We start from the raw sequence: 27,387 nt of genomic DNA on the forward strand, positions 1-27,387 counted from the left end.
ACATGAACGGTGAAGAAATTAGTGCAGGGAGGGTGGAGCACATGGTTTGTGACAGAAGGATAGCGTGAAAGGGAAGGTTTACAAGATGGTAGTGATGAAAGACAGGAGGCAGACCTGAAGAGATTAGGATTTGCACTGAGAGAGTGGACAGGATTAGAAATGAGAACATCAGAGAGACAGTTCAGGTCGAGCAGTTTGGAGACAAAGTTAGAGATGGTTTGGACATGTGCAGAGGAGGGATGGTGGGTATACTAAAGAAAGAATGCTGAATATGGAGCTGGTAGACAGGAAGACCTCAGAGAAGATTAATGGATGTAGTGAAGGAGGATTTCAGAGGGTTGATGCAACATGGGAGGACGCTACAAATAAGGTGAGATGGAGGCAGATGATCCGCTCTGGCAACCCGTAAAGGGAGCAGCTGAAAGAAGAAGAAAACATTTAATTCCGAGCCTCTGAGACCTCTGGGCTGTGTTTAAAAATGTCAAATTCCTAGACAGATGAGTCAATACATTTGTTAAACCCACCATTTATTGTAGTGCTGTGCAGCGCCCAAAAATGTGAATCTTTAAGTATGTAGAGACAAAACAAAACAGTTTTACACATTTATTGCATCATGAAAACTAAAATGTGTAGCACACCAGCTTTATTAAACAATAATGCACACGGTGGGGCTGCTCACCTGTATCGCTGGGCACATAGGAGCCCAGTGATACAGGCTCCTATGTGCTGCGTGTAATATTAAAGCAATGAAATGCAAAGGTGATTATTCTTAAGTGGTTCAAAACTTTGCAGCTAATTTCCGTTTTATCCTGGCCCATATTTACTTTTCTGGCTTCTTGCTTTTAGCCCATTAATGTGAAGAAAGTGGGCGAAGGTTCAAGTAAAGTGTGAGTTCACTTGCTTCTTAATCCTATGCCTAAAATGAATAGAAAGCTATTTATTTTTCTATTTCAGGCAAAGGCAAAGATGGTGTGTGTCAAAACCGAGCTGCAGCTGAACTTGTTGCCTTCATATTAACCATAATTACAGATGTGCAAGAAGACTATCACGTAAGACCATAATTACAGCCTTCAGCTTCCTTTCATCCTCTCAAGATTTACTCAGAGGCAGTTGGCAAAGTTGCATCCAATAATATTATTGTCATCCACTTGCTAAATGCCAAACCTGAAGCCTGAATTTTATTTTAAAGCTGGATATATCAGAGTTTCTGACCTCCCAGCTCTAGTTTAATGGGATCTGCGCACCTTGGGTTCACTATAGGCAGAAGTGGAAGTTATGGCATGGAGCCCTAATCACTCAAAATACTTTCCTTTAATAGTCAAAGGAGCTTGCAAAGAAAAGCGTCTGGACTTCTTTAAGTTACTTGAAGACGTTTCACCTCTCATCCGAGAAGCTTCTTCAGTTCTAAGGTCAAATGGTGGAGAGTCCCAGATATAAACCTAGTGGGAGTGTCCCACTACGATGGCCTGGATGACTGAGAACCTTCACAGACATATTTTCCTTTAATATTTTCTTGCTTTCAGAGTGACTTTATTCCACAAGATCTTTGTCGATTCATCAGACTGTAACTGGAAAATGTTTTGCTGAGCTCAGTAAACGTATGAAAATCTCCAAACCTGCAGGTTTGATACGTAAAACGAGTGGCTCGTGTTATCTCTACCAAACATGCGCAGCGGATTTAAAGTCCACCTTATTGACACATGATTCCACCAATCACAGCGAAGCACCGGCACCGCTCAGCCAATCAAAGTTGCCGACGCCGAGCCCGACCTTTCTGCGGCCGAACGATATTTCTGAGAGAAGCGTGAGTAAAAACATCTTATTTCTTTACATGTAAATGTTTGAATTTGGTAACGTGGACTACGGGAACAGGTTTATTTTCACTGTGTGTGAATTTAGAGCCACAGCCCGGGCTCGACCTCACGTAGCTTAGGACGGGCTGTGGGATGCAGAGTCATCTGTGAGGGGCTGGAGGCTGCTCCTGTCCCTGTTGTTATTATGGAAGCAGTGGTTTAACTCCAGCTACATTATCAAATATGCATCTAAACCACAGTCTTAGTTAGATTTACAGTGATCACGATGATGTAGCAGAGCTGTGTTAATCCTTAATGCTTCTAACACAATGACACGTTTACATTAAATTGGCTGTTAGGCTTCAAAAATCCAAGTGCAGACCAGAATGAAGGTCTGCGATGATTGTAAATGCTGGGTAATACTAGTCTTCATCGTGGTTACACAGCGTTTCATCCAATGCATGAGCAGGGTGTGTGTTATAAAGCTGCAATGATTATACTTCAGAACAAATCCCACAAATGGATTTAGCTTTCAGGTATTGTCTCAGTCAGAACTATCAAACATTTACCTGCTCTAAAATGTGAGAATTTATGCTGATAATATATTGCCGAGAATATTTTATAATTTCAAGGACTCTAGGTAAGGAGAAAAAATATCCTACCTGATGGAAATCAGAATAAGGACAGAAAATTGACTGAAAAGGTTGCCAATCAAAAAAATAAGAGAGGTGTGTTTGTAGGAATAAAGGTGAGACTTTCAGACTATGTAAGCTGTCAAGCATGGTGGTGGTAGCATCGTGCCCTGCAGCTTTTGTGCAGTCAGTTCGCCACACAAAGTGGATGGAACAATGAAGAAGTAGGACTATCTCCAAACCTCACTTTGGTGTAGACTGATCTGTAGCGCCTACCAGAGTGGGGAGGTTGGAAGAGGTCATCAGACTCATGACCATCGTGTCATCGCAAACATCACAATCTGCAGACAGCCCTTCTGAGGTGCTGTCATTTGTGAACAGGGAGAAGAGTGCTTAGAGGGTTCAAAGTAAATAGAGCTGCTCCTTGCATATAAAAGCCTCTCATAAAAGGAACGAGTGTGAAGTTTGGTGTCATTTTCATTTTATGATGGACAGATCAGAACTAATATTTTTAGTGCGATGCTAGAAAACAGAGATTGAAGCTGCTTTCCCTTCTGCTGTGCTTGAATGTGAAGCTTCACTTAAAGTACAAACAAAGTTTATAGAGACTTCTTGTTGTAGCGTGGGTAAGAAGATGGAGTTAGATGGTCGGTGACCAGACCTCGTCGATACAGAGAGGCTGGGTGTGCTGTGCAACGTGATGCATCGCCTCAATGTTCATGATAAACAGAGAAGGTTGAGTTTAGTTTGAATGCAAAGTCACAAAATAGCTAATCAAAAGGATGAAATATAAAAAAACCAAATGAGAAAAAACAAATATATTATGTAATCTGTACTGCTGTGATCATCTTATCTGCTGCAGACAAACAGATGTTACAAAGAAAGGATCATAGAGTCATAAAATCTGAGAAGATTATTATTTGACTCATTATAAGCACAGAGAATAAGATTGTGGACCATAACATAATTACATGTTATTTTATTCTAATATTTAGGTCACTAAAGCAGCTGTAAACCAGTCAGTGCTTATCACCGTCATCATCATGGCCTCTGGAGCGTTGTTCCCCAGCATGGTGTCTGGGTCCCGCGGCTCCTCCAGTAAGTACCTGGTGGAGTTTCGTGCTGGTAAGATGACCATGAAGGGCAGCACGGTGACGCCTGACAAGCGTAAAGGTCAGGTCTACATCCAACAGACGGACGACTCCCTCATCCATTTCTGCTGGAAGGATCGGACCACCGGGAACGTGGACGATGTAGGTAACGCCATCCAGATGAGGTTAACTGGTGTTTGAATTTCTTAATATCACAGCAGTCATTTCCATTTGCCAATTTAGGACCTGATCATCTTTCCTGATGACTGCGAGTTCAAACGGGTGAATCAGTGCACTACCGGACGAGTTTATGTGCTGAAATTCAAAGCTGGCTCCAAAAGACTCTTCTTCTGGATGCAGGTATGCAGCTGCTCCAGACTCGTCTGTTTACTAATCCTTTGTTTCCCAGCATGTTTTCTCTTTTTATTCAAGCTAAATATAATTATTTCTTACCGAAAGGTTACTGACTTTTCTCCTGAATGTTTCACTAAATTGAAGAAGATTCAGGAGAATCATCTCATGACATCCCAGTTCACTTCAAACCAAGCAGACAAAAACTGGTTCATCTGTTGTGCTGTCCATATAACTGGCCCCTGGGTCATTACATGGAAAATCAGTTCAATTGTCAATTTTTAAAATTCTGTTTTATTTATTTAGGGCCAAATCACAACAACAATCAGCAACAGTTGCCTCAACACCCTTTATATTGTCTGGATCCTACAATAATACAGAGAAAACCCCAACAATCAGCCTTCTGCCATGAGCGTTTGAGGGTGAGGGGAGGAAGGCAGGACAAAGACAGGCTGTGATAACTAACGATTAAATGCAGAGAGGTGTAAAACACACAGTGAGTGAAAAAGAAAGATTTGAAAATCAGATTTGACTGATTTTTACACATAAGAATCCACCTCGTTTCTGTCACCTTCCTTTCACGTAAGCCGATAACAAATCTTCCTGCTTCTGGTTCAGATCCAGCACTCTTTGGTAGTAGGCCAAGTTTCCCTTGGAAGGGATTTTCAGTTTCCAGCGTGAGCAATATTCCCATTCAAGCTGAAGTCATAGGACAGGTAGCTTTCTGTTGACTGCTTAAACAGACCCGGATGCCTTTGGCAGACGTTTAGAGGAAATGAGAGGATACAAAGGATAAAAACGAAGCAAAAAAACAACATTCATGATCTTTTGTTTTTGTGTATTGCAATAATAAGGCTTGTTCTGCTTTACACCTCAAAATGTTAATGTTCAGTAACCCTGGCATTTTGTTTTTCTGATCTCAGGAGCCAAAGACTGACAAGGATGACGAGTACTGCCGCAAAGTGAACGAGTATCTTAACAACCCGCCCATGCCCGGTGCTCTCGGCAGCGGCGGCAGCGGAGGACACGATCTGTCTGCGCTCGGAGGTAACAAACACGCTGTGTCGTAGTTTAAACCTGTCGTGGGTAAGAAGCTGAACTGTCTCACCTTCATGGGTGTCACCTGTCTTCTCTGCTTGCATGTAAAGGTGAGGGTGGCCTGCAGAGCCTTCTGGGTAACATGAGCCACAACCAGCTGATGCAGCTTATTGGACCAACTGGACTGGGAGGGATTGGTGAGTACCTTCATGACTGAGTCCACAAGCTAACAGCGTGAAAACATCTCATTAACAATATCGGTGAGATGTTGAGCTCTGTTTGTGTGATTGACAGGTGGTCTCGGGACACTGGCTGGTCCAGGCTTGGCCAACCTTCTTGGAAGTAGCAGCAGCAGCAGCAGCAGCAGCGTTCCTGCAGCCAGCAACTCCTCCACAAGGTGTCTTATTTACATTTCTGTTAAATATATTGAAGGATTCCAGAATATTTTTGAGGTGGAAAACAAGATAAAATGAGAAGTTCCAATAAAAGGGAAGCTATGAAAGAGAAGGTTTTAGCATCAGTACAGCAGAGCTCAAATGTTGACTATAACCTTAAAAATAACAGTTTAGCCATGAACTGTATATAAAAGATGGACATAGATATGGAGCTGTCACCCAATGATTAGCAAGTTCCCCTTTTGAATCCTTAAGATGAGCAATTTTGACTTTTCTGACACTGAGATTAAAATCACTAAGGTCAGAGGTAAAGTGAGGAGTCTTTTTTTTTTTATATACTTCAACGCTAAGTCGCCACCTGCTGGTCATGAAAAAGAATGCATGTTTACTTTTGCTTTGCAACCTGAAAGCTAAATCCTTCTTTGAGTTCAGTTTGTAATGAGTCATGAGTTTTCTTCCAGAGAAGCTCTGAGCTCCAACTGATATGATTATTTCCAAAATCCCAAAAAGTTGATTCTGTTCATCTGGATGTAGCTTTTTCAATGGGAGAAATGTTTCATCACTCATCCAGTTGACTTCTTCAGTCTCTGCTGACTGCAGGTTTTCCCAGCCTTATAAAACAGTACCTTTGCATAATGACTGAAACTAGCACCACTGGTGAACAACAGGCTGTGAGGTCAGTTCCTTGATCATTAATATGCAAATTGTCATGACCATTGATCAACAACCACTGATAAGTAAGAAAATAAGTAAGTAAAATGTATTTATATAGCACTTTTCAAAAATAAAAATCACAAAGTGCTTTACAATAAAAGACCATTGATCAAAATCAAATCCAAGGACGTACCACAATTCACAGATCACATTAGCTCAGTGGACCAACACATCAAGTTCACCAGGGAGGATATAAAAAATGGCAGGTTAGCCTTCTTATACTGAGATTTCCATCAGTAATCGGGGACATTTAAAAGTTGATGTGTACCGTAAACCAACACAGATGGATCAGTATTTAAGGTTTGACTCTCATCAGCCACTGGAGCACAAACTGGGTGTCATCAGGATGCTTCAACATAGAGCGAACACCATCCCCGCAGACAGAGCGGCCAGGGAAGCAGAAGAACGTCACATCAAGAAGGCCCTGAGTACATGTGGTTATCCCAGCTGGACGTTTGTCAAAGCTGAGAAGGCGCATAAAGAAAGCTCCAGCCGATCCAGGAAATAAGGACTGCTACCGAAGCGAAAACCCTTAGTGATCTCTTATGTGTCAGGAGTATCGGAACATTTGAGACACATTTTCTCTAAACATAGCATCTCTGTGGCTTTCAAACCCCAAAACACACTGCGCCAAAAATTGGTCCACCCCAAAGATCGGGTCCCCCGACACAAACAGAGTAATGTAGTGTACGCTGTTAAGGGCCAGGAGGATTGCCATGATTTATAAATCAGGGAAACCAAACAACCTCTGGTGAAGGGTTAGGGGTTGTGATTTTACATAATGTTTTGCTAAACATTTCCATCCACAGTCCGTCCACAGCCGTCACCCCAACCTCTACCTCCGCTGCTAGTCGGCTCGGCTCCTCCCAGGTTCCCACCACTCCCATCACTCCCTCTGCCACCTCAGCGGCCTCCCCAACAGCCACCACCCCCTCCACCCCTGCTGTGTCCTCCGTGGCGGCAGCAGCAGCCAACCCCACGCAGCCCATCCAGCTGAGAGACCTGCAGAGCATCCTGGCCACCATGAACGTACCTGCCAGCAGCCAGGGAGGTGAGGATTTGATGGAAGCTTCAGGAAAATTGAACTTTGTTCTCCTAAAAACTGAGATTTGTTTTTGGGTTTTTTTGGTTTTAAATCTGAAAGTAAATGAATAATTAGACCTAATTAGTGAAATCTTCACTAATTAAGCGCCAAATAATTAAGACTGTGATCACAACAGTGTCGCTAATTCTGCGTAATTTTTGCATTATAATTCAGTTTGCTGCAGGAGCACGAATCCCCTGAAAATTCTGCAGGCTGTCACTGTTTTGATTAAATTTCATTGTGCTGCGCTACATTAGGCACAGCTTCCTGCTGATGTGCTGACAGATTAATATACAAAAAGTAAGATGGCAGAGGAAGAAAAGGGCCAAAGACAGTGTGTGATATTGAATTAAGTTTTATAAGAAAAATTGCACAATATGCCCTCATTAGACATTTTATTAGATACAAATTGCTAGCACCAGATTGGGGCTGGAAACATTCCTTAGAGGTCTGGTCCATATTGACCTGATAGCATCACCTATTGGGCCTTTAGAAGCTGGGTGCACTGTGGTTCTGGTCAGTGCAATGCTTAGATAGGCTGTGGGGGTTAAATGGTTATTAGTTGGTGAATGAACCAACAGAGGTTCTCTCAGATGAAGACTTCCTAACTTACTGTTTGATTCACTCCCAGCACATCAGCATCCAGGCCTTAAACCTGTATTCTTGTGGACTTCATAAGGACAGTAAAGCAGAATATACTTTAGGGATCAGTCAGATCCACCCTCAGAGATAACGTCAAAACCTGACTCGACATACAGGTGATCTCACAGCCACCACTAAACATCTCAGACGAAGATTTTATCTGACTTTGTAACTGAGGAACACAAAGAAGTAAAAGTAGTCACGACCTGAAGCACAGCCTGCTTTATCTTCCCTTTTAACTTTAATTTCAATCATAATTTTACTAAATTAACAATAGTGACTGAGATCATAAAGCCCTTTGAGAGCTCCATTGTTTGACCGTTTAAGCTCCAATAATAAAGATTTTCTATGGCGCTATGGCACAGATGACTGAATTATTACCCTTAAGTCAGAAAGAAACCTCATGATCTAAAGCAGCAATAATCTCACTGAGGCTCAGAATTACAGATTACAGATTCACTTGCATCTAACTGTGCTTGAAAAAAGTGATTTTTGTGTCTCGTATGTTTGAAATATGAATGATAATGTTGTTGTTTGCATTAACCAGTCAGTGTGGGTCTTTGTTGCCCGTAGTGGACCTCGCGAGCGTCCTGACGCCTGAGATCATGGCTCCCATCTTGGCCAATCCTGAGGTTCAGCAGAGGTTGATGCCCTATCTGCCCTCCGGAGAGTCCCTGCCTCAGAGCTCAGAGGAGCTGCAAAACACGCTGAGCTCACCTCAGTTTCAGCAGGTGGATGTCCTGTATAGTTTTTTTTTTTTTTTTTAAACAGAGAGGAACTGACTGTTCCCTTCAAAGTGATACAGTTTCCTCATTTGTCATTTAAAACTGCTGTAGCTTTGTTCTTCTTTTATTATAGTGTTTGGTTTATGCTGTGTCATATTATATCCACATTTGTTGCACCTGTAGCAGTTTCAGGCTGATAAATGCACACATTTTCCTACTAAACCTAAATATTTTATTATCCTTGATTTCAGAAATTTCATCTGAACTGAGATACGGTGTGTTTGAGAGGATCCGGGTTGTTGGCATTTAGCATCTTGTAGTGGCATTTGTCCTTATTGTTGGTATTTATGGTCTCTCTGCAGGCTATGAGCATGTTCAGCAGCGCGCTGGCGTCCGGGCAGCTGGGGCCTCTAATGAACCAGTTTGGCTTGCCTGCAGAGGCCGTCGACGCTGCTAACAAAGGAGGTCAGTGTTGACTCATGTCGCGCAGAGACGCTGTACCTGATTGTTTCAGCTCTGCAAAACTTAAAGGTCAACAGCAACATTACGTTTTGTCAGCCGTGAAATGTAAGAAACATTTAATAATGTGCAGCAAGTGAGACGATTTTTAAAGCGCACTAACACTGAAAAGTTTGCAGAACGGCATGCAGCTGTCCTAGCGGACGCTCCAAACCTGTTTCAGTCCACACAGACTCGCACGTTGCGATGTTAAAACGTGACAGCATAAAAATCATGCTTACTGCTGTTTGTGGCCTCGATTGTTTTCACATCGACAAATACTGACATCTACAGTGGTGTGCAAAAGTTTGGGCACCCCTGATAATTTTCATGATTTTCCTTCATAAATCATTGGTTGTTTGGATCAGCAATTTCATTTAAATATATCATATAGCAGATGAACACAATGGTATTTGAGAAGTGAAATGAAGTTTATAGGATTTACAGAAAGTGTGCAATAGTAACTTAAACTAAATTAGGCAGGTACATAAATTTGGGCACCCCAACAGAAAATTACATCAACATTTAGTTGACATTTAGCCTCCAAACACTTCTGATCGCTTCCAATGAGAGTCTGGATTCTGGGTGAAGGGATTTTGGACCTTTCGTCTTTACAAAACATCTCCAGTTCAGTCAGGTTTGATGGTTTCTGAGCATGGACAGCCTGCTTTAAGTCACACCATAGATTTTCAATAATATTCAGGTCTGAGGACTGAGATGGCCATTCCAGAACGTTGTACTTGTTCCTCTGCATGAATGCCTTAGTGGATTTTGAGCAGTGTTTAGGGTCATGTTGAAATATCCAGCCCTTCAACTTCAACTTTGTCACTGATTCTTGAACATTGTTCTCAAGAATCTGCTGATATTGATTGGAATCCATGCAACCCTCAACTTTACCAAGATTCCCAGTACCTGCACTGGCCACACAGCCCCACAGCATGATGGAACCGCCACCAAATTTTACTGTGGGTAGCAAGTCTTTCTCTTGGAATGCTGTGGTCTTTTTCCACCATGCATACCGCCTCTTGTTATGCCCAAATAACTCAGTTTTAGTTTCATCAGTCCACAGCACCTTATTCCAAAATGAAGCTGGCTTGTCCAAATGTGCTTAATCATACCTCAAGCGACTCTGTTTGTGGCATGTGCGCAGAAAAGGCTTCCTCTGCATCACTCTCCCGTACAGCATCTCCTTGTGCAAACTGCGCTGAATAGTTGAACGATGCATAGTGACACCATCTGCAGCAAGATAATGTTGCAGGTCTTTGGAGCTGGTGTGTGGGTTGACTATGACTGTTCTCGCCATCCTTCATCTCTGCTTATGTAAGATTTTCCTTGACCTGTCACTTTCGGCCTTAACTAGAACTGTCCCTGTGGTCTTCCATTTCCTCACTGTGTTCCTCACAATGGAAACTGACAGCTGAAATCTCCAAGATAGCTTTTTGGATCCTTCCCCTAAACCATGATGTTGAACAATCTTAGTTTTCAGGTCATTTGAGAGTTGTTTTGAGGCTCCCATGTAGCCACTCTCGAGAGAAGATGCAAAGAGGAGAAAAACTTGCAATTGGCCGCCCTAAATCCAGTCATTTGTCATGACTGGATTTACCTGTGTATGTATGTTAAGGGTCAATGAGCTTACCAAATAAATTCTATGTTTCAATAATTATTGCTAAAGGTATTCAAATGAATAAAACAACAAGGGTGCCCAAATTTATGTACCTGCCTAATTTAGTTTAAGTAACTATTGCACACTTTCTGTAAATCCTATAAACTTCATTTCACTTCTCAAATTTCATTGTGTTCATCTGCTATATGATATATTTAAATGAAATTGCTGATCCAAACAACCAATGATTTATGAAGGAAAAACATGAAAATTATCAGGGGTGCCCAAACTTTTGCATACCACTGTATCTGCTGTGCGACAGAGCCCGTCCAATAAGCTTGTGCTTAGTTTTTTTTATTTACAAGTCAGGTCAAAGTTTATTTCTACAGCACATCTAAAACAAGCTCAGCTCACCAACGTGCTACACGGACGTTAAAAAAGCCATTAGAAGCTATTCTAATGGACGCAAATCTACATGTTTTATTGATATACTGAGAGGTTCAAACTTGACATTAAGGGTACTGGGGAGCTTATCAAATGCTGTCTTTGTGGGAGGAAGACCGTGTTTTAAAGTGAATTAGTGACTGAGCAGGTTCTGTTGCATCGTTCGCTTTGGAGCTTGGCTCTGTGAATGTCTAAGAGCAGTAGGTTTGTAATGTAGCATCAGGGCTCTGGGAGGATTTTAGGGCTGCTCAAGAGGGTGGCGCCAAACCAGTGAGACTCTTAAAACAAGTAATAAAAATTTAAACCAGCCTTGAGGCTTAGGAGACCACCTTCTCTACAAAATATGGTCACCTCTAAATGTGAGGAATCAACGTTGAGTGGAGGGCGGCCAGGATACTAACACTTATGCTTCAAAAGTGAAGTCCAGAAGTTTTCTTTATGGGTTTTAGTATATCGTTAAAAACATATTTTTTTTCAGTTTCTTCTTCTTAGGCTGAGTTTAGTTTTCCATGAGGGGTGCAACGATATTCGTATCGATATTGAACCGTTCGATACAGTGCTTTCGGTTCGGTACGCATATGTATCGAACAATACAAAATTTTTAATTTATTTTATCAACTTTCCTTCTGACGATGCTGTCTGTGTTGAGCGCTCAGTGGATCTGTGTTCGACTACTCCGCCTAGGCTCGACAGTGCAGCCTAGGCGGAGTAGTCGAACGCAGATTCACTGAGCGCTCAACACAGACAGCATCGTCAGAAGGAAGAGTGCAGGGCATTCAGATCTGGCGTTTGGAATTATTTTGGTTTTCATGTGACGTATGACCCTGAAGGTAAGCGAGTCATGGACTAAAGTAAAACAGTATGTTTGCCATGCAATGCTCAATTACATGGGTGGGAGCTAGTGTGTTAGCGCAGTTAGCTCGTTAACATGTTGGCCATCTAGCCCCATGCATGGGGCGATCGGCGGTAGCTCGTTAACGGAGATTTGCCGTGTTGTGGCGTTAAGGTCATTTCAACGAGATTAACCTGAAAGCACTAGTGGGAACACAACGAATATGACTCCACATTTACGCCGACATCATCCTAGTGCAAAGACAAGTTGAAGCAGAAAAAAAACAAGCAAGCATGCTACTAACTTTAGCCGAGTCATTTAGACAGCTGTTAGCACATGATTCTCCTTATGCTGCTGAGAATATAGCCCAGAAGAAGCGGATAGTATAGCTTTTATTTTGGAAAGAGCCATTTCTCTGTAATAAACTCTCTTTTCCAAAGATGAGTGATTCCTCAATCAGATACAGGGCTCGCAATATCGCTAGCCCGACGTCCCGGGGCTAGCGATCTTTTCAGTCGGGCTACCAAAATCTATCTCTTCCCTGCCCGTCGGGCTATTGTAGGAAAAATATATGTCAATGCTTTTGCATTCTTTCAGAAATGTAGCTGGGTAATTATGTCATTGGCATCGTGAGCCACTGTCAATATGTGACATATTGAAGTCGCGTTTGAATTTGCGCTTGTTTTTTTGCTTTCACTTTGCAATCGTGCGAACTGTGTATAGAGAGCGACAGCACTGATCTGTGAGTGATGATAATTTGTGCACCAATTCCTCTGACATCGTCTTATTAATTGTTAGCTTACTATGCAAACATGACGCAGCAAGCTTAAACATGTGAGAGGTTGATCGCGCAGAGAATCGCTGAGCTTATGTAAGTGCGCGTGTAAAAGCAGCAGGATATATATTTGACTACGATGACCTGGATGACTGAGAACCTTCACAGACAGATATATATTTTAGTTCTGCTGAGCCAAATAAGACAGGTCAGGGTGAAGAAGTGACAGCCAAAGAAAAGCTTACCACAAAACGGAGAAGTTATGACAAATCAGACTATAAGGCAAAAAGAAAGTGCAGCTTTATGGTTTTATGGACAAAAGAATTTCTGTGGCTGCAATATGACGAGCTAAATAACCAGGGCTGCACATAAGTGGTCCGCAGGTGCGCATTCGCTGTCAAAATAAAAAACACGCACAAGGGTTAGGGTTAAATTTAAAAACTGTACTTTTGAGTTAAAATATATATTTATAATTTTAATAAATGACAAATTAAAAAGGCATGAACATTTTTTTTGTATCGAAAAAATATCGAACCGTGACACCAAAGTATCGAACCGAACCGAACCGTGAATTTTGTGTATCGTTGCACCCCTAATATATGTATATATGTATATATATATATATATATATATATATATATATATATATATATATATATATATAAATCTGCCTGAATGACAGACGCATAGTTGGTCCATTTATGTGTCGCAACAAATCAGAGGGCACGCTGACGTCCGCGCGGGGCCTCCTGCTCGCCCTGTAATGATGAAATGTGCGTCACTCAGCCTCAATAGAAACTGCCACATTCCTGCAAGGCCTAAATTGTAATACTGGAATGAAAGATGAAAGCCTTTCTGTGCAGGAGCGTGCCAGAAAAAATCTCTCTCATGCGTATGATTTAATGAAGCTGCCCGCTGAGCAGCATGTACTTCGCTGTGCACCTCCAGCTTCTGTTCGTACACAGTGTCGTATGAAATCTGACGTTTCCTTTGTGTTGAGTCCCCACATGGAACAGTCGCAAATTGTTGGAACAAGAATGCTTCAATTCTGTTTTATTTAAGTCTGATTTAATCCTGCTTTAATCAGTTCAGCAGCTGTGCTAATGTGATTGATCATTTGAAAAACTTTAACAATCAGCCTTTGATCAACAAAGAAACACAAAGGAGCTGAAACTGGGCCTTAGTACACCAAGGCAAATATTACATTAGCAATAATCCATGAATAGCTGTAGGTTTTATCTCTGTTTTAGATCAACTTCATGTGATTTTATTTTTAATAAAAAGTTTCGTTTTAAGTTTAGACCAAACTTTGACAGCTTAATTATGCTACTTTATATATTCTTAACAACATTTCACCTGGGTTGATGTTAGTCGACAGACTTTGGAGTTTGTGATTTATTTTTTTTTACACTTAAATATTTGATTGAATAAAAGCAGTTTAATTATATTTTAATAACACTGTACTTGTTTTAAATCCTTAACGCCACAATATTAAAATGCTTTGACACTAACGTTGCAGTAAGAACCAGCGATAGATTAATTTTGTAGTAAACAAATAAAATTATGTTTGCATCTGTGTGAAGTTTTGAAACAAAACGTGTTAAATGCTAACAGAAATAATTTTCTGTCCAGGTAAAATTTGAAATGTAGTAATTGTTTTAACTTTAGTGGAGAAAAGCTCTTTAAACTGTGGATGAGAAATTGCTTCCAGGTTATCATGTAGTTAGCTGAGCAGGTTAACTTCAGCTCCAGCTTTGAATTCTGCTCCTTTATTCTTTCCAGATGTGGAGGCTTTTGCTAAAGCCATGGAGACGGAGACAAAGTCTGATCAAGACGGCGACTCCAAAGACAAGAAAGACGACGATGAAGACATGAGTCTGGACTGAGCGCTCTTTTAAGAAATATTATTATTTAATGTATTTATTTTGCTGCTTAGCTGCCGTTTTATTCCCGCCACACCTCAAGGGTAAAGATTGTGGTTGATGTAGTGGAAAGTGTGACTCCCAGCTGATAGTGCTGTGTTGAATTAATATCTACTGATGTAACTGGGTGAACATGTACTCCACCTGCATGTCAGCTACTAGCCTATCCTGTCCAAACATGAGGGAACAGTAAAAATAATAGAAACACTTGTTAGTGTCTGACTGTTTTTGTTTTAGTAGCCAAGAAGACAAGTCAAACTTAATTTTTCAGTGTCTTAAAATATATTTTAAAAACATTCATTTTACGGAACAGTGTAAACACACAATGATCATCCAACAATTCGACAACAACCGTACATTTTCTGCACATTTTGAACACTTTTTTAAATTTAATCACATCAGGCAAACACAGTAAACTGAATCACAAGTAAGAAGACAGATTATCTTTCCCAGACAAGACCAACATTTAAAGATCAACCACAGAAAGACAAAGAAATGTCACTTCGATCATTAACAATTTCACTGCCGCTGTGATTTCAGGCACTTTTTGTCTGTACTTGACGTGTTTCTACCGTCCGGTTCATCTATTCATGGAGTCACAATGAAAACACCACAATCTTCCAGTGATGATCGCTACGGCGTCTTTGGGTTTGACTTTACAAAAGATTAACGGCTCAGTCGCACTAGAGTAAAATAGGTTGACAACCTCCGATGTTCAGCTTTTGAAGAGAGGTTCGGCGCGCTACACCCTCAACATCTGGGCCACAGCTTTCAACTGCAGGTCACCTTTTCTAAAGAAGCAAGTCTCTAAATTTAGACTCGCTCGAGGTTTACCAGTGAGACAGGAATTATTTGCAAACACACAGACTGATTGCAACATGTTGGCAGAGTCATTTTGCACCAGTGAGTGGAACAGGACACGCAACTACATCCTTTAAATCTACGCGATCCTGGTTGGATTCTAAATAAAAACAGTTCATGTGAATTTTTGTGTAGATCCAACAGATAGTTAATTCCCACATTATCACAAACTGATTGCATATAATTAACATCATTCATTTGCTAACAGACTGCTTGCAACTCAAAGTTTCTTTGAAGACTGAAACTGAGTGACTGCAAGCCTGAAAAATGTCTTTGACGCAACGTTCTCAAGGTCATTTTACATAGTTTGTTCCAACCCTTTTTCCATAGTGTGACTGCACCAAAAAAGAAAAGAAAAAGTAAGAATTCCTGAGAATTAAAAGATAACTAACCAGTGCATTTTACAAAACATATCCCTGGGTAATGACACGAAACAAAAACAACAAGAGGAAAAAAAATGTTTACTATAAATAAGAAACTTCCATCATCCTGTTTCTCTGCATGTGACACCACAGCACAGTGGAAATACTGGATACAAGCACGACCAACACCAAAGTCAGAACACAGAGCTGCCACAGGAGTCTGATGTTTTCTTACTATTCGCGGTAAATACGAGAGTTTGGCTGGATAATTGTGAGACATAGTACAAATATCGAATGGACGTAAACAAATTAAAGGCCACTTCTCCCCGAAAAGATGTTTCCCACTTACGATCTACAGTGTCATGTTTCAGGCTCATTGCTAAAAATGCTTCAGCGTCACAGTGGGTTTACAAGGCATTTAAAAAAGAAAAAAGAAATCAGCAATATGTCTTTTACAATAAATACTATACAGGCTGTATAGTAACAAGAAAGGTGCACATGAGTTACCTTTACAAAGACGTTAAAACAGGGTGGCATCCTAAAAACCCACAAGAAACCAAAATAAAAGCACCATTAATGTGCTCAGTGAACATCTCTAACATAGAGCTCATGACTGGATCAACATGAGAACGTCACACCTACAAAAAGACATTCAGGGAGAGAAACACATGCCATCAAGTCTGAGTGTAACCTAGTTAATGTACAGCAACAATAAATAGTACCACAAGTATTTATTTCAAACACCACAGCTTATAAACTGGTCGACACGCCACACATGTGCACGTCCTACTCCGCCACGTCTGGTCTAACCTTGCTGTACCAGCCTTCGGTAGTGCGGCATGACCTTGCTCTCGGGGAGATATAGTCCCATCTCCAAGGCAACCAGTACCGGGAACTCCAGAGGAATCAGTTCGCGTCTGTTTATGCGGAAACGCTCCTCCAGCTTCTGCTCGTCCACGGAGAGAAAAAGCAGAGGAAGAAACAGGTGGTGATGATGATGATTTGTCCTGTTGCTTTGTCCATGCCAACAGTTGACTTAAATGATCTGTGATATCTTTTTCTTCTTTTTTTTTGTTATTAAATAGACCTGCACCATGAAGCAGGACTCCATATTATTAAGCTAACTTCAGGTTCAACCCTGAGTTTTCTTTAGTGTTATGAAGGTGGTTCATTGTCATGGTAACTTATTTTTAAGCATATTTTGTTCAACATAAGAGTTCAGCATGTAAGAAACCACCAATTACTGACCAATCAGATCTCTAACAAACAGTTTGCGGACCTCAGTGCACAGCTTTAGATCTCTTTCTGTTGAGCATCAATCAAAAAACAGATTTATTCCTCGCCTTTCCTCCTGTTGGATGCATATTTTATAAGCATCGACACAGTGATGTGTTCCTAAAACAGTGACACTGAGACAGTTTCAGCACTGTTCTCTCAGATCAAATAGAAAGACAGGATTCAAACTAGCCTCCTTGAAAAATTCATATAAAAGGTCAGTAAGTGCAAGATTTAGTTGCCCTATTTCACAGTATTAAGGTTCACAGAAAGATAAAAGTGTTTTAAAATGACCCTCTGCTAACAGGAAAAATTAGGAGCCTATGTTTGAACTGAGGTCTGATCTTCCATGAAAGGCGACACCATTTTCCAAAGAACTTTTTGGCTGGTAGGCGTAGATTTTGTACGTACTGATCTTGGGAATAACAGTAAGACATGAGCCAAACATGTAACACTGAGAACAGGGTTAAACCTAAAGTTACTTCAACAATTCTGCCTCCACAGTCGAGACTTAGTTTGTCGACTTTACACCGAATAAGGTTTTAAAATGTGTTGGGTTTTTTGAGAGCAGTGCACGTTTCTTCATTTTTTTTAAGTTTAATGGCACTACATGCCTGTTATTACACCAAACCAGTGAAAAGGTTCTTGGGTCCAGCTGACTGGACCCGCAGGCCCGTTCACCACCTGTAAAGTAAATGTAGTGAACTGAACCTTCACTAATGATTAGTTTCTTCTTACAGTTAAAAATGACAATAGAAGTCATAACAGTTTTCAGCTGCTATCCACAGCTAGCTTACGTTAATAAAAAGTTAAACTGAAAGCTGGCAGTATGCAGACCACGATTATCACAGTTGACTTAAAACTCGCTATTATAAAACATTTTCGTTAACTCAAATGAAAATTAAGAGTTTAGAAAAACTAAGTGAAAGAAAATCTACAGGTTTTAGTCTTTTTTGAGACTGCAGATGTTCTGCAGAGCTGAGTTTATATTATTGTAAAAACTGTTCTGTTTCTCCCAACTGTTGGTCCTGAAGAATGCACTGCATTATATGATTGTGGGTCAGTTAAAGTCTGGTTTTAGCACTACACTGCACACTAGTTACTGCTCTCGTATGAGCAGAGAAAGGTAGGTAGTTACATTTAAACACATCCTGTTTTGTTTTCTGAGTGGAAACTTTACTCACATCAATCAGCTGTTTAACTTCTGGCTTTCTCAGATCGCTGCTGATCTTTGCAGCCAGCAGCACGCACGCCGCCGCCACCAGCTTCCTGTTCTGCTTGTTGAGGCGTCCCTGCAGCACCAGCTTCTCAAAGTAAACAAAAGCCATTGCTATGGTCACCGGCTGGAGGCCACACTCCTCGCTCACGGCCCTCATCTCTCTCTTCAGGCTAGAGGAGGTGAGAAGTCACAGTCATCAGTTTTCTAAGAAGGGCGTATTGTGTGTACACTCTGAACCAGATTACAGACCGAGGCCGAATCTTTAAAAGGCTCAAACTCTGAAAAGCAGAGAGGAATGTGAGAAATCTGCACCTTCTTATCTTGCTCAGTGTCAGTTTAATGTGGGGAAACTTCTCCTTGAAAGTCTCATTCATGTCCTTCTTCAGGTCAGATGGTTTCACGTATTCAATGACCGTCGTCTGCAGAGATGGAAAAACAAAACCGCCGTGTCAATATGGAACTGCCAGGAATAACAGCCGCAGTAAAGCGTTTCAGCTTTGCTTGTGTTGATAAGGACTGCTTCACCAGCACACTCATGCTGGAGGTCAGAGACAAGTGACGCAGTCAGCTGAGGAACAATAAAATCATGTGAGCTGGAGATAAAGGGTTTATTTACTCTTCAACATGACTGCAGAACTGCTTTACAACAATTTACAAGGCAAATGAAACTGGCCTGTCCTGATTTCTGAAACAAAGGAGGACAGATGGGGCGAGACAAAGAACCAGGGAAACTCAGAGAAACTCGGTCACAGAGGACACGGAGAAAAGTTCACACCTGCTGTAGAAAACATGGTTACTGTAAGCCTGAGGACACATAACAGAGCAGAGAGTGAGAGGACGGGAGCTTTTCCATCACAGTCGTCTACACTTTGAGCTTCTGTACGACTCATCAAGCTCATTTTAAGACTATCAAAGAAGCCCTGTTGTGCTTTTTTTGACTGTCATACATTTACCGTCATATTAAACTTCCAGCAGCCAAGCTTTAGAGACTAAAATGAAAGTGTGGGGATATTTATGACCTGTGTATCATCATGTCTCCAGTCACATGAAAAAAAACTTTAACATGAATCTGTGCAGTCCTGTCAGTATAACATCTGCCCTTATATATAAAATTAAACGTGGGTCATTCAATTAAAAAAAAAACAAAAAAAAAACAAACAGAATAAGATAAAATCAGCTGACCCTCTCAGGATCCCTCATCTGACTCCAAGTGGGGGTCATTTCATACATTCATTAATACTTTTTCCTGGAAACTACTGAAAATTACAATAAATAAATAATTCAAGGTGCATGATATTTTAGCCAATGTGATTATAAGTCTGGTGTTAGTTTTGCTAATAGCAACTTAATATCTGTGATGCTGAGAACAGAAACAAGCATTAGTACCCTGGATGTTTGATCTGGTTTCTAATAATTTACTGAAGAACACTTTAAAAAGTGCATTTTGGGTAGACTTTCAGGGTCATCTCACGGTCATATCATGGGATTGATAATTGGCCAATAATAGGTTATGTCACATGAAATGTCTTCTTTTTAAGTGTCAGGTTGATCTCCTAGTCGTGATTCCCTCTGTGTTGGTATAATTAAACAACGTGATTGTTTTTTTCTGCTTTGAAAATTTTCATGTAGATATCTACTGTATTTATGAAGTCATGGGGCTCAAATATACTTAAAAAAGGTAAATAAAAATAATAAAATGCCAAATCTCAACCACTCTGTGTCTAATCTGAGGGCCTGTAACTCTGTAACTATATTATGAAGGTAGCATTTTGCATGCTTCAGTGAATATATTAACTCTATTAAAATAAAAAAATTTTCCAGACATGACTTTTTTAAAAATATGTAACACTGTGTACAATCACGGCCCACAGCGTCATGGAAAACCAGAGGAACAGCCGTGCCTTGAATCATTTCTCATTGTATATATATTTTTCATTACTTTCCAGCAAAGATTAATAACAAATTCATCAACTGAGCCCCACCTGGATCCAAGTTTATTTATGTAGCTATTTGCAGAAGTCATCTCTTGTTAGAAACTAACAGGCGGGTTAGCTTCTATAGCTAGCAGCATGTACAGTGTTTGCTCTGGGTGTGGTGGTGCTGAATGAAACTGCACAAAAACATATTGAGCAGCCTCCTGCAAACACAATCCACTGCTGCAACAATCCCATTTCAAGTTTTTGGATGTGAAATGACTTGTGGCAGACTGGAATCTGATACAAAAACATGAGGGAAACTATTTTGGATTTTTTTTTATATCCTCTGATGCTTTTTTTAAGTAAGAAATGCTTTGGGAGACTTCTGCAGACATCTGGGAGTTTTGGATTGAGTCGTAAGAACAAACGTGCACACAAACATTTACTTTTCTGTGTTGTCATTCTGTGTTTGCTCCACTGTTACTTTCCATGTCTGCAGTCTTTTGTATTGCATTTGTGGAAAGGTTTATTAGTAACCTGGTTATCCATTCACATGGCAGAGAAAGCGCCTCCTTCGAGGACAAACCTCACTGTAAAAATCAGGTTTCTCTCATCCCCAGCAATACAGATACAGAGTTAAACATTTAACAGCCTCAGCTCCAGTCAGCATTTGCTCTCGTTTGTAACTGCTATGAGGTTATCAGCTGAACATTTTTAGATTTTGGACCTTTTAGTTTCTGTCACATGCTGCAGATGATTTAATGGAACAAGGTGGTGTATGCTCAGAAGGTTTTTTATATGATGTCCAAGGGAGAGAATATCTCTAGTTTGCTAAAACAGGCACTCAGCCTTGGAACTCCTCTGGGAACTTACTTTTAAGCATTATCTAAAGTTCCTATAATTTCAGTGGGGATAGGGACATAAAAATGCAATTATAACTATCACAGGTCTAAGCTGATTAAAAAAAAGAAACACTTAAAAAGTTTTTATGAGCGTTTTTTTCCTCCTGGGACTCCTACAGCCAACTTTGCAGAGAATTCTCCAAAGATTTCCAATATTAACACCTCTGGCCCACCCACCAGAGGAAGGACAGCCAATAAGAATGAAGATGGCTTAAAGGGAAGCAGGAGGGGTGGTAAATGCCTTATTTCAGAGTGGATGAACTGGTGAGTTGCACTGAGGTCTGGTATAAAACACAAAATGTGAATGAGACATGGATGCTATTTCCTCAGTTAAAATTAGTTGAGTTTTGATGGCAAAAACAACACCACAGACGAACCGATGATGAACGAACACCACCTCTATTATAAACCTGTGTTTATAAGTTAGCTTGTAAGATGAACCCCCCCCCCCCCCCGAGTTTCTTTTTGTTTTGCTTGGTTTCATCTGCTGCGATCTGATAAATAACTCCCCGACTAGCTGATAATGAAAGTAAGAGCTGCAGCCTCACTCACCACGTATGATGCAAATATGAGAACCCGCTTGTGTCTCCCGCAGGGCCACTGAGGGTCACTGAGCAGGTTGGGGTCATATTCCACCACCTCCTCCACATCTGAAATCAACACACACACACACACACACACACACACACACACACACACACACACACACACACAAATGAGTGAATAATTACGGCTCCGGTCAGTTAGGATCAAGATGCAGGCACACATCTGTAAGCTTCATACATGGGTCCTGTGCCGCGCTGTTGTTCAGACGAGCAGGGGTGAAGCCCTTCTGCCCGTTGCCTCGGAAACGTGACTGAGGGGTCTGGGCTGTGCAGTTATCTGGTGGACCACCGCTGCTGCTGCCACCGCTCTTTTGTCTCACCAAGGCATTGGTTGGATAAAGAAACTGAGCGTAGGACACCGTCTGAGGAATAACGAGACAGTCAAGTATCTACCTTTTCATCAGTATATTTAGTTACAATAAAAACAAACAAACACAAAGAAACCAAACAACAATCTGCTCGTCCAATTCCCCCCCAAAAAGGGCAATCCAGTTTTGACAAACTCTGAATATACTGCACAGATGAGCAAAGTACAGCTCGAAGGATAGAAGCCGCCTGCAAATCATCACAGTTTGGTCCCCGACGTCCACTCCCAGTCCCAAAAATACATAAATAAATGAAATAAATTAAAAATCAATACAAGGCAGCACTATGTTCATGAATCTCGAGGCAACTGACTGTAATGACTCTGACCTGATATTTATTCAGGTTTAACAGCTAGAGCGCTCATTTACTCAAGCATAAAACAGATTTTTATGTTTATCAAATATCCAGAATTAGCAGTAAACATGCACTGTGCTTATATGCATGGTCACCCAATTTAAGCTCATTTTGAGTCAGGCAAAATTCTTCACATTAAAACACAAAGTTGCAGCCCTTTTTTCCATATGGAGGAAAAAAAATTCTTTATGTGCAGGAAACACTTTCACCCAGAAAAAATAACCTGATATGTCTACCAGTTTCATGGAGTTTACATAATTTAGTTAATAAAGTGCTCTGGAAAATAAAAATGTGTCCACCTCTGATCTAGTGATCTACTCAATGTCTGGTATGTTTTTAATATAGTGCACAATCTTCAGTGGCAAGTTACAGTGTGCTAGTCTCAGATGAGTATGAGTCACAGCACAAGCAGAGCTTCAATCGTGTGTATACTGTAGGTATCGCAGTACATCAGGCTGGCACTCACCTTTCCACAGGCACCCATCTCCACACCTTCCAGAGAAGGAAGCAGATCAGCAGCCACCACCGAGGAGAGTCTTTGCCTCTGAGCCTCCAGCTTAGGGTCACTGTTCATGAAAAGACACATTTATGTGACCGTTCCACCCACTCCTGCACACTCGCTGCCCTTTTGAGAATGATATGGATCAAACAGGAGGAGGATGGAAACATAAAAGTGAAGGATGGGTGCTCTCTGCTTGGGATGGTGCTTTCTTTGTACCTGATATTTGAACTCTCTCCATAGGGCAGCACTGAGAAAGCAGCGTAAAGCGACCGCTTGGCACAAATCAGCATGATCCTGCAGGACACAACAAGTACAGGCAGACAAAACAGATGGTGTGTCAGTCTACAAGCAACAGCTACAGTCACCACTACTCTGCAGGTACACGAACACTCATCAGCTGCAGCGACGGCAAAATCAGTCACACAGCCGCTTCTGCGCTTGTCAGTACTAAAGCTACACAGCTCTCGACAACAACCTAAAGCAGGAGGCGGGAACCATTACATTCAAGTCACAGAGGTATTCATAAAATCTGGATCACAATCCGTTTTTTCAGGGCATAAAAACCACAGGTATGCCAATACTGAGAGCGTTTTCTTTGCTTTAATAACAGCAACTCTGCAAATATTCAATTAATATTTTAAAGAGGACGTGTTCTGCTCATTTCCAGCTCCATATTTTGTCCTTAGGCTCTACTAGAGCGCTTTGTGTGATTCACAGTTGAAAATAATCCCTATTTATCTTACTGAAACAAGCTGATTTAGCTCCCTGTGAGACAGCATTCTTCTGAATGGTTGCCCCTAGTAAATGAGAGTGTTTGAAAGGCAAGATCCATGTGAGTAGAGAGATATCTGCTCTCAGTGACATCTCATAGAGCCAGCATTGGGAAAAAAATGACTGAAACATGTATTGGTAGTCTGAAGCCTAAGCCTTTGGCTAATAGACCCACACTTCTATACTTTGCGAGTCCATAACTCTGAATATTGGTGATTTTCGTTCTATTTTACAGCTGGTTATGAGGGAGTCAGGTGGGAGCCACTGATTGATTTTCAGTGGAATGATTTTCAGCTGCCACCTTTCCCGCATGATGATTTGACCTTTGAGAAGTTCACCCTAAAAACAGTTTCTAAAGTTTTCTCCAGTGAAATATGAGAAAACAGATAAAACATCCAACGCACGGTTTGTTTCTGTTATTCTACATTACACAAATCTTTATATTTATACATATACATATAACTAGAGCGGTTCTGCTCTTGACATTATAATATCCCAAGATATCGATGCTCAAACTTTAACAGACCTTAAATGTATTTTTCAGCCATCTCTGGTACAATATGAGGGTTGCAGAAACATTAAGGCGACCTAAAAAGTGCCATATTGACCAACTTCTATGTATTTTGGGGTTTGTAATTCAGATTAGCTGATTCTGTGTTTCTTCTTATATATAGTGCATAAACCTCTGTGCAACTCGAATGTATTGGTAACACACAAGAGGCTGAAACTACAGCTGGATTCATTCAAACCAGGAACAGGCAACCAGCAAACACAGTAAACACTCACGAGGACTCCTCTGTGCTGACAGAAATGCAGACAAACAGACTGATCTACTGAGCAGCACCACAACCAGTACGTACTAAAAACAGCTCCCCACAAAAAAAACATCAATAACATACAGTCAGCAGCCACTGCCAACACTCAGCTGTAAACACGCAGCCCGGCTGACCCTCGGAGAGATACCAAATCTCTTGGGGGTGGGGGGGAACAGTATTACAACACTGACTTCTATTAGTGCTAATTACCTTATGGTATAAACTCTAAATGAGAGCTTCCCTTCAACTCAGGAAGTAACACGCAATGTGTGTCTGCCTCAAACTGAAACAGAAAGCCAAACCTGTGGGACAGTTTGGGATTGTCATTGGTTTGCACGCACCAGCAGAAAACACTGAACACACATATGTATGCATGTGGGGATGGATATGAAGTAGACAGTGGATGTTGGATGGCAAATGGGGAGTAAGATAATCGATTAAAAAAAATAATTATTTGACATGTTTGTGCCAAAGTTTACAGACAGAATATTTCTTTTTTCGCTGTTGTGGTCAACCAGCTGCCAGCAGTGTGGCATTTCATTTCCCTGGCCCCCTCTGGGTTACCTTACTGTTGCCGTAATGGGGTGTTAAATTTCCACACTGCACCTCTTTTGGCTTTTGCTAAGCTTCCAGGGGTGATTAAATTCACTTTAGCAATCACAACTCTGCAGCTGTATCCCTGTTATTCCTCTGCAGCTTGTGCACCAGATAAGCAGCTTATTACAGAGGAGTACAACGCTGCTATATTTAAGGCCTATTTAAAAATTAAACAGATTTTTCTGCATTTTTTTACATTCCTCTGCTAAAATCTGGGTGGAAATATGTGTACAAACACTGCTCTGAGACTCACCTGGATCCTCGGGTATCGTACTGCCTCATACTCTTGATGAAGTGGACTTTCTTTGGCACTTTGGGTCCCGGTGAGCCAGAGACATTCCTCAGCCTGATTAAAACACCACTTTAATTAATAATGCTTTCACAACATAACCCAAACAAAGAGTGTGCACGTGTTAGGACTTTCACTGTAATCACAAATCTCTTAGGTTTGGAGGTAAAGGCGAATTATTTGGAGTATTTTCACCACAGAGTGTTAAAAAATGTGCTTTATTTCATGCACTGAGCTATTTCACGTTATTTGTTCTATTGAAATTAAAAAATTACCTTTAGACTTTTATTCATTCTGTTCCTCTTCGTATTACATATAGCTTTTAATACAGACTTCTGTTGCGATTATGATTATATTATATTCACACTTTTATTATTATATTTTGTATACATATACATAAAAAAATGGGTTCCTTTATTTTACTTCAGCTTCTGTTTTGTCATGTCATGTTTTGTTGATCGTTTTTGTCTGGCGTAGCAAAGGAATTCCCCAACTTCTGACATGAATATAGAACATGTTACATTATCGTTTTAATTCAGGACACAAATGAACACTTTTGACCAGATTACAGAGACATAACCCTGATTTAAGTGCTCGTGTTTAACATTTAGACCTACTGATAGCTAATAATACCGAAAATGCTGGAACCCATTAAAATCAAAGTGACTTCCCCCGAAGATACCAGCTGGTGCCGTCTCTTACGGAAGTCAGCAGCCCCGTTTAAAGGCCCATGTTGACACATAAATCACTAATGTGCTCACCTCTGCCGTGAATCCAGAGAATTACCGGCACCGACGGGACTGAGCGCGGCGGGCGTTGACTTGACACGGGAGCAGTGCGGGTGTCCGGTCGGGACGGGAGAAAGAGGAGTGTCTGGGGTTAGCGTCTCGGCCGCACTGGTATTATCCAAAAATACCTCGTTAGCTCCAACAGCACCTGGCCCGGACATTACCAAAGAAGGTCCACCCGGACCGACCACCCCTGGGAAACTGGAGGATGAGCCACTACCGCTTGCGGCGACGTCTGTCACCTGGGCGACAGGTCCTTGACTATCCGACGGCTGGGGCACAACAGCGGCACCGCAGTCTCTGTCCCTGGGTTGGGGCTCCTCAGCGGCTTTCTGGTCGACATTTCCATCGCTAGGTTGACACTGGGGTCGTCCGTCGAGTGAGATATTACTGAGAAACAGCAGAGCAGCCTGTCTTCGCCGGGAGTCCTTCGCTTTCCTGCGCTGGTCTTGGTGAGTCTTTGCCGATTTACTGCCAGTGGACTGTAGACCGCAGAGAGCGGTCGCCATTCTAGTTTGAAATGTGGCAGTTGAACGAAAAGGCAAAGCGAAACCGGTAAGAGCATATTTGCCCCACCTCTCTGTTTGCTGATTGGCTTTGAGGGTGATTATGCAAATTAAATCGTGTAAATACTGATAGGGGATTGGATATAGTCACCAAAATATTCTAGTTTCTTGTACCTGGTTGGCTGTAATGTTACAGTGGGAAGGGGGCTAGTAACAAAGGAAATATTCAATGGCTTTTATATATGACAACTAATCAATTATATCAATCAGAATATGCATAAATATTTTTCAGTCCGAGGGCATCAAGGTCTAACAACTAATGAATTGATCTAACAATCTTCTTTAAAAAAAAAAAATGTGTTCAATGTAATCAAAGGTGGGTGAGTGTTTTTTCACATCAAAACATGGTAACAAATTTTATTAATAATATTAAACGAAGGGCCTGAATAGAATTGCCAGATCCACCTAAAGGCTCCAGTTGCATTTAAATAATTTCAATTTGGCTAGTTGTCTGATATGCAACACTGCATAGGTCTCTGATGAAATACACTGCAGTTTAAATGAGTTAAAGAATTTTGCCGTCAGTTACCTCTGTGTGTTTAGCATAGCGCTGCATCTTACTGATTTGGGAGTTTTATTTGATTTTTATGTATGTTGGCTGGATTGAGAGATTCTATAGGCCATTTATGGACATGCGATTCCTAAAACATTCAGTCAAGC

The 27,387-nt window shown here is 41.1% G+C and overlaps 2 protein-coding genes across 3 annotated transcripts; one reads left to right on the plus strand and one right to left on the minus strand.

Annotated features, from left to right (window-relative positions):
- Positions 1-296: 296 nt before the first annotated feature.
- Positions 297-14,746, plus strand: LOC147306188 (proteasomal ubiquitin receptor ADRM1-like). Its single transcript, XM_086276754.1, has 11 exons — positions 297-370; positions 955-1,804; positions 3,421-3,678; positions 3,760-3,876; positions 4,791-4,914; positions 5,016-5,102; positions 5,200-5,302; positions 6,824-7,065; positions 8,314-8,471; positions 8,828-8,930; positions 14,400-14,746. Exons 2-11 carry the CDS (start codon positions 1,601-1,603, stop codon positions 14,501-14,503), a joined length of 1,500 nt encoding a protein of 499 aa, XP_086132880.1. The 5' UTR covers positions 297-370; positions 955-1,600; the 3' UTR covers positions 14,504-14,746.
- Positions 14,747-14,807: 61 nt separating this feature from the next.
- On the minus strand, positions 14,808-27,331 carry cables2a (Cdk5 and Abl enzyme substrate 2a). 2 transcript variants are annotated; one of them, XM_086276751.1, is made up of 9 exons: positions 26,135-27,327; positions 25,338-25,430; positions 23,118-23,195; positions 22,866-22,965; positions 21,858-22,041; positions 21,627-21,724; positions 18,569-18,675; positions 18,222-18,426; positions 14,809-16,708 (listed from the first exon to the last, which is right to left on the minus strand). In XM_086276751.1, the coding sequence occupies exons 1-9, from the start codon at positions 26,668-26,670 to the stop codon at positions 16,568-16,570; spliced, it is 1,542 nt and encodes a 513-aa protein (XP_086132877.1). In that variant the 5' UTR covers positions 26,671-27,327; the 3' UTR covers positions 14,809-16,567. The 2 variants fall into 2 exon arrangements, with proteins under 2 accessions (XP_086132878.1, XP_086132877.1); XM_086276752.1 differs by lacking the exon at positions 23,118-23,195 and having other exon boundaries at positions 14,808-16,708; positions 26,135-27,331.
- Between the last annotated feature and the right edge of the window lie 56 nt (positions 27,332-27,387).

The sequence above is a fragment of the Aulonocara sp. 'chitande type north' Nkhata Bay genome, linkage group LG20, assembly GCF_057382095.1.
Source record: "Aulonocara sp. 'chitande type north' Nkhata Bay isolate Kocher_YH1m ecotype deep benthic linkage group LG20, A_spYH_male_GT1.1, whole genome shotgun sequence".
NCBI lineage: Eukaryota > Metazoa > Chordata > Actinopteri > Cichliformes > Cichlidae > Aulonocara > Aulonocara sp. 'chitande type north' Nkhata Bay.